At 38.2% G+C, this 7112-nt stretch overlaps 2 protein-coding genes across 2 annotated transcripts; one reads left to right on the top strand and one right to left on the bottom strand.

Annotated features, from left to right (window-relative positions):
- Positions 1–269: 269 nt before the first annotated feature.
- LOC112722836 (E3 ubiquitin-protein ligase UPL5) lies at positions 270–5164 on the top strand. Its single transcript, XM_025774013.2, has 3 exons — positions 270–2261; positions 3137–3726; positions 4583–5164. The coding sequence occupies exons 1-3, from the start codon at positions 479–481 to the stop codon at positions 4844–4846; spliced, it is 2637 nt and encodes an 878-aa protein (XP_025629798.1). The 5' UTR covers positions 270–478; the 3' UTR covers positions 4847–5164.
- Positions 5165–5516: 352 nt separating this feature from the next.
- On the bottom strand, positions 5517–7112 carry LOC112722838 (uncharacterized). Its single transcript, XM_025774015.3, has 2 exons — positions 6777–7112; positions 5517–6343 (listed from the first exon to the last, which is right to left on the bottom strand). The coding sequence occupies exons 1-2, from the start codon at positions 6789–6791 to the stop codon at positions 5873–5875; spliced, it is 486 nt and encodes a 161-aa protein (XP_025629800.1). The 5' UTR covers positions 6792–7112; the 3' UTR covers positions 5517–5872.

Here is a 7112-nt window from a genome sequence, read left to right on the forward strand (position 1 = left end):
TAGATATTTTATTTTGTAATATTTTTTTTAAATTTCAAAAATTATTCTTACTAAATAAACTAATTTTTTATAATTTTAAAAAATTTATTTTATAATAATATTTTTAAGTTTGAATTGTCTTGTAATCAATTTTTTAAAAAATTATTTATCTAATACATATTAAAAAATTGATGAAAAATCATAGAGAAACTAATCTGAAAATAATAAAATTTTATTGAAGATAAAAATATTTTATTAAAAATAATAAATAGAAAACAATGAAAAGAGAAGGAAGAATGCAAGCAGCCAAATAAAACTAAAGAAAGTACCCAACAAAATAAAATGCACCAAAAAATAAACCCAAGAAAGTACCCCAACCCTCTGAATTCTCAATTCTCTGTACGACTGCACACCGTTTGATTGGCCTCAGCTCACAAACCCCAACTTTCCAACTGTTAATGGCCTTCCTCTGCTGACCACCCGCGGCGGCGCATGCTTCATGTCTTTCATCCGTAACCACGGCGGAGTCTTCCACGGTGGCCCCACCACCGATCACCACCTTCCATCAAAACGCAAACTTGAAGACTCCGGCTCCCTCGTCGATGACAGCAGCGACAGCAATGATTTGATTAGCGACTTAGTGTCGGTCAGAATGAGAAAAGACGAAGGAGGAGCAGTGAATTCATGGTCCCCAGTTAGAACCCCTCTAAGCCCTCTTTCGGAGACCCAGTCCCAAAGGAGTTTGTCTATTTGGCCACACTTGCAGTTCTTCGTTCGGATGATGTCTGAGGGCAACACCATGGTCATGCACGCTTTTCCAGAAGACAGCGTCAAATCCATCCACCAGCGAATTCAGCACATCAAGGGAATTCCTATCCATGAACAGAGACTGATCTATATGGGAAAGCAGCTTCAATTTGAGCAGACTCTTGCAGAGTGTTCCATTCAAAATGATGCCAGCCTCCAGTTAGTTGGTCGGATGCGCAGCACGGAGCACCCGCAAGCCTGGCAGGTCATGAATGACATGATTTCCGTTGTGTATAGAATGTGCAGAGGGGAATCTCTCCCTAATGCACTCAAGACCGTAAAGGGCCTCATTGACAGTTACCTGAACATGACCCCTAGAGACTCTGACTCTGCTTTGGGCTACTTCCAGATTTTCATGTCTTGTTCGGCACCCGCTGTTTTGGTCATGCTCTACCTTTCTCCCTTTACAGGTAATAAGGACTGTGCTGACTCTTCTGTTAGGCATTTTGTGAATTCTTGTCGTAGTACATTGTCTGAGGAATTGCATAGCCAGTTCGCGCTTGTGGTGTTGGAGTTTTGCAAATTGCTTAGGAGGCTGCACTGTGATGATCCTTTGTATATGTTTTGCCGGAGTACTTTGGGGTCCTTGTTGGAAACTGATTGTGTGTGCTGTGGTACTACTAAGGAGGATGTTAAAGGGTTGATTTTGGTTCAAGATATATTCCCATTTGTCCGTGAGCTTGCCAATAGCTTGTTGAGTGATTTGGATTTGAGTTTGGAATCCCCAACCTATGCTGGGCACTTGTACAGCGATGTTAGAGATCTTAGGGCATTCTTGGTCCCGTTGAGATCTGGAATCAGTGTGCAACAATCACTCATGGTTTCTGCAACGGATGAGGAGCGCCACACCGATGCCATGCTCACAGAAGAGATTGAAAACCTTCATTTTTTATACATTGAGTTGCTGAGCAAGATGGACGAATGCCTTAAAAAAGTGGATAGCAGCTTAGCAGACCAGGAGATAACAGAATGGGATACTCCTTATAATGCGTGGTCTCAGTATCTTTCTATTTTGAAGGAATTACATCAAATCTCTAAGCTTTATGATGGTGCTGAAGAGGAACTTTGGAATGTTTTAACGCGTCAAAGAAGTGCAGTGTGTCAACTGATTGTTAGGTATGCAAAGAGGAATGATGAACATCATTGGATTCTTGAACGCAAGTGTGTGACGAATTTTGAATCAAGAAGGCATTTGGCATTGCTGATGCTGCCAGAGGTAAAAGATGACTATGAGGAGTTGCATGAGATGCTCATTGATAGGTCTCAGTTATTGGCTGAATCTTTCGAATACATAGGACGTGTGGAACCAGAGTCTCTACGTGGGGGCCTATTTATGGAATTCAAAAATGAGGAAGCTACTGGGCCAGGCGTACTGAGGGAGTGGTTTTTTCTGGTATGTCAAGAAATATTCAATCCGCAAAATGCTCTTTTTGTCGCATGCCCAAATGACAAACGAAGATTTTTCCCCAATCCTGGTAATGCTTCATCTGGATTTCCAAATAGACCTCCCCTTCTTTTTTATTCGATTGTGCCATTCATGTGTCCTTCAATACAGTTGTGTTTTGTGTGGATTTGGTGTTAGATCGTTTATCTGTGTGTTATAACTTATAATATTTTATTACACATTGAATAGTTCAAGATTCGACCATCCAGAGGTATTTTAGGGTCACCTTATCATGCTTGAGAATGTTAATAGAGTTGTCAATAGTGCCCAATAATAGGGTGAACCTAGTGTAGTTGAATATCACTCCAAGAGGCTGTGATGGTGAGTGATCATGGTTGCCTACACTATGTGGACCAAAAACCCAAGTGTGCCCTTTTCCTTTTTGCTGTTTTTCATAGATATCTTAAGAATTTTTTTGAATGATGTTTCTTCTATTTCTGCTGAAGCATAATAGGGTTTGGGTAGCTATCTCATACAGTTTATTGGTGTGATTTTAAATTTTTGGATGTGTAATTTTTTCTTTTTATTTTGGATGAAAAGTTGTTTCCTTAGGAGGCCTGTTATTTATTTACTCGTGAAAATAATTTAGGTAAAATTTACTCCCACTTTTACCCTCTAGCCATGTTTGGATGATTTTTGTTTCAATTTTTGCAGTAGCTTTCTAGGGTTCTGAATAACCCTCCCACTCTACCCTTCAAAGCACTTCTCTAATACTCTCTTACTTATGCCACTCCTGTTTCAAGCCACCTTCTTTCCTGCCAACCCTTGCAGCTTTCCAGTAACTTAGTTGTTCCTGCAAACATCAAATACCCACTAGATTTGCTTGTTGGAGTCATTGTTGAGCATTTTATTTTTAAAAAATTTCTTGTCATCAAGTTTAGTTTGTCATTTTTTCTATTTTTGCAGCATCTAAAGTAGATCCTCTGCACCTTGAATATTTCCGCTTCTCTGGTCGAGTTATTGCATTGGCTTTGATGCATAGGGTGCATGTTGGTGTAGTTCTTGACCGTGTGTTTTTCCAGCAATTAGCCGGAAATGAAATTACTTTAGAAGATATACGGGATGCAGATCCACACTTGTATAGTAGCTACAAGCAAATATTGGAGATGGATCCTGGTTTCATTGATTCAGATTCATTAGGACTGACATTTGTTAGAGAGGTGGAAGAGTTAGGACACAGGGAAGTGGTTGAGCTGTGTCCCGGTGGGAAGAACGTCATTGTACATAGTAAGAACAGGGAGAATTATGTTGATCTTCTTATACAGGATCATTTTGTAACATCTATATCTGAGCAGGTGTCAGAATTTGCCAAAGGCTTTGGTGATATTCTCTCAAACTCAAGCCTCGAGTCATCATTCTTTCAAAGTTTAGACCTTAAAGATCTTGACTGGATGCTGCATGGGAGTGAAGATATCATTTCTGTTGAGGACTGGAAAGCACATACTGAGTATCAAGGCTATGAAGAGACAGATTCTCAGATATCTTGGTTTTGGGAGGTATGTTTATGATGCTTTTAGTGAACTACAATGTCAATGTTTGTATATATCTTTCTCTTCTTGGGCTATTATATTTTCCCTTCATATATAGAATACAGTAATGGAGTTTTCCTGGTTTTTAGAGGCAGGAATGTTTTTATTGGGTAACAAGTACTTGCTACATAATCCTCTAATGCTTGTCTTGTTCCATTTTTGCCACAAGCAAAAGAGTTTTATTCCCTGTTGCAACTTGGGAAATGTTTTTGCCTATTTTTGCCTATTGTTCTTTCCCATTCTTCAACGGAGTCATGCTATATTCCTTTTTGTGTTGGGACTAAATTATCACTTTGCCTCCAGTGTTCAATCTTCATGTGCTAAGTATAATTTACCAATATCTCTTAAGTTCATTTATTCCTACAAAAACTAATATATATTTAGTACTGAAGCCCGAAATCATACTTGTGATACCTTGTATTCAATGACACTATTCTTTCATCATGCAGCATATTTTAATTCTCTATAACCAACTAAAAAAATTGTGTATATATGAATACTATCAATTCGAGCCCTTAATGTAATAGCATCTTGTTATCTAACATTTTTTAAGTTACCTATTACAGCTGCATTATAGAGCCATAAAGTGTACTAGTGTATTGCAGATGTTCCAGAAATTCTAGTAGCATAGAATTTCTCCTTTATGTTGAGAAATCTGACTATCAACTTCTAGTCTCTATTCTATTTATTGAAATCAAAAGTGGACGGGCAGCATATCTCATGAACAAAGTCTTGCAACATAGCATTTGCATAGAGATGCTGTCCCCCTTCCCATACTTTTCAAATTGTTATAAATGTTACATTCTGTTTAAAACTTTGGCAGATTCTTGGGAGGATGACAGGCGAAAAGAGAAGGGTACTTCTGTTCTTCTGGACGTCTGTGAAATATTTACCAGTTGAAGGCTTCCCTGGTTTGGCTTCGAGTCTCTCCATTTACAGGTCCCCTGAACATGAGGATCACCTTCCGACATCTCACACATGTTTTTACCGGCTGTGCCTACCTGCCTATTCATCGATGGCCATAATGCAAGATCGTCTTAAAGTCGTCACTCAAGAACACATTGGCTGCAGTTTTGGTACTTGGTGAATGAACATACCTGCAATTTGGATACAAGTTGGTTTCACTGCACATAGAGATATATCGTTATTCAGCATGTGTACAGATAGATTATAGGAGTATTCCATCTATTACCTAAATGGATATTGGGAGAAGGTTCACTAGTTCTTTTTCTCATTGATCTTAGTAAAGTGTTGATATAAAAGAAGTATCAATAAAATAGGATTAAAGATTATATGTTCTATCGTTATAGGGAATAGCTAGCTTCTATGTACATGTACTTGGGAAGTATGTACTTGTAACTTGTAAGTTTGCGTTTATGAAAATCGTGCTCAGAGCAATTTGTTCTCTTCTTTGTTGAGATTTAGAACGTAGAGTTCAAGATAAATAAACATGAATGGATCTTGATCTTTTACTTTTGAAGGACTGTGGCAACTGCCACCTGTGTTAAACAACCATAACCACTTCCAGCACAAGAAGTCAGCCTTGGTTTGTTTATGGTCACCTCCCTTTAACACGCTGTGATGTTACCTTGGATGCAGAAACTCTTCAGGGCAACATCATATCTTAACACATAAAGTAGTTTACTGGTTCATATTTAGAGATATGATATTAATTCATTAAGATATGTAAATTGAGATATTGTAGCATAAGGCAAAGCTACAAGAGATAAAACATAACATGATCACAAAATTCAGAGTATTGAAAATATAATTTTATTCAAACCAAAAGATGAAACCAAACTAGTTGATCTGATCCCTCCTGGAATCAAACCATCATCCCCATACATTACCAATAAAATTCCCTTATATTTTCAGCACTCTACTCGGCATGATCCTAATGTGGAGCCGTAAGTGTAGTGCTTACTGCTTAGTGCTTACATAAAGACTGCTATATATCTCTCATAACCAAATACTTGCTTCAGAATATAACATCAATAACAGATATAAACTAAACGGAAAAAAAAAAATATTAATAATAACAAAGAAAAGGGTTTCAACTTTAGGCATGCAAAAAGGTAGAACTCATATTCCCAACTTTCCAATCTCCATTTATCTAAGCTTCGGTCTTCTCAACTGGAACTTCGACGGGGGCGGCATCAGCGACGGTTTCAGATGGTTTGTTCTCCTCAGTTGGCTTATCTTCCTCCACTGGTGCTGATTCCTCTGTCACAACAGTTTCCTCTGCTGCTGGTTGCTCTTCTTTCACTTCTTCTGGTTTTTCTTCTATCTTTTCGGCTGGTGTCGCCGCCTCCTCTGCCTCAGCCTTTCCTTCCTCTGTCACCTCCTTAGTCTCTTCTTCAACTGGAGCTTCAGTTTCTTGAGCAACAGGGGCTTCTGTTGTTGCTTCTGGTTCTGGTACTGCATCTTTTGCTTCTTCAATAATGGTTTCTTCCTTTGCTTCTTCGGTGGCTGGTTGTTCTGGTGCTGGAGCCTCGGTAGCTGCTTGTTCTGTGGTTGTTTCCTCTGCCTTGGTTGCCTCAACTGCTTCGGTTTCTGTCACATTTGTAGGTACTTGCTGTGCAATCTGCAGCATCAAATTCATTTGAACTAAGCATTGTGAAAATCAAGGCTTAACAAGGGTTTGAGACAAAGAAAAAAGGTTGATCTTCGGGAAAATGTTGCTTGAATGATCAACATGGTTGTGGAGACATTCCATGCAATAGTTATTGGTTTGTTTATGATCAAAAGCAAATGACACAGAAAAGGAGCAATTGAGAAAATGAGAGTTATTGCAATAGAGTAGACATACTTCTTAAGTACACATTCAATAAGTTCTGATTTGTTGATCGACAATAAATCACAGCAAGAAAATCATGGAGATACAGAAATAATTTACTAGTAACATAAACGTTTTCGTTTCTATCATCATAATCATATAATAAAAAGGCTACTAAATTAGTAAACTTCAAATGGACTAATGACTCAGTGCAATGTTGAAGAAGCACAGATTTAGTTACCTCAACACTGGCCATTAGGAATGCAGAAAAGAGAGAACGTGGAAGAATTGAATGGGTTGGGAAGTGTATGAAGAAGAAAGCAAGAGAGCTTATTGTGAGTGTGAGTGTGGTGAAGAGTTGATGAAGCTATGGGGTAATATATAGAGGGCCTAAAGTTTTGAATAATAAAGGAATTAATACAAAGAGTGACCACTTGGCAGAATCTTTTTCAATCAGAAACCTCATCATGCTGACACAAATCAAATGGTATCACAATGTCTAGTTGTAAAATATTTTTGTTTCCCATGATTAATTTTTTCCAGAATTTGTAAGATTATTTTGAGTAGAATTTAAAGA

Source organism: Arachis hypogaea, chromosome 11, assembly GCF_003086295.3.
Source record: "Arachis hypogaea cultivar Tifrunner chromosome 11, arahy.Tifrunner.gnm2.J5K5, whole genome shotgun sequence".
Classification (NCBI taxonomy): domain Eukaryota; kingdom Viridiplantae; phylum Streptophyta; class Magnoliopsida; order Fabales; family Fabaceae; genus Arachis; species Arachis hypogaea.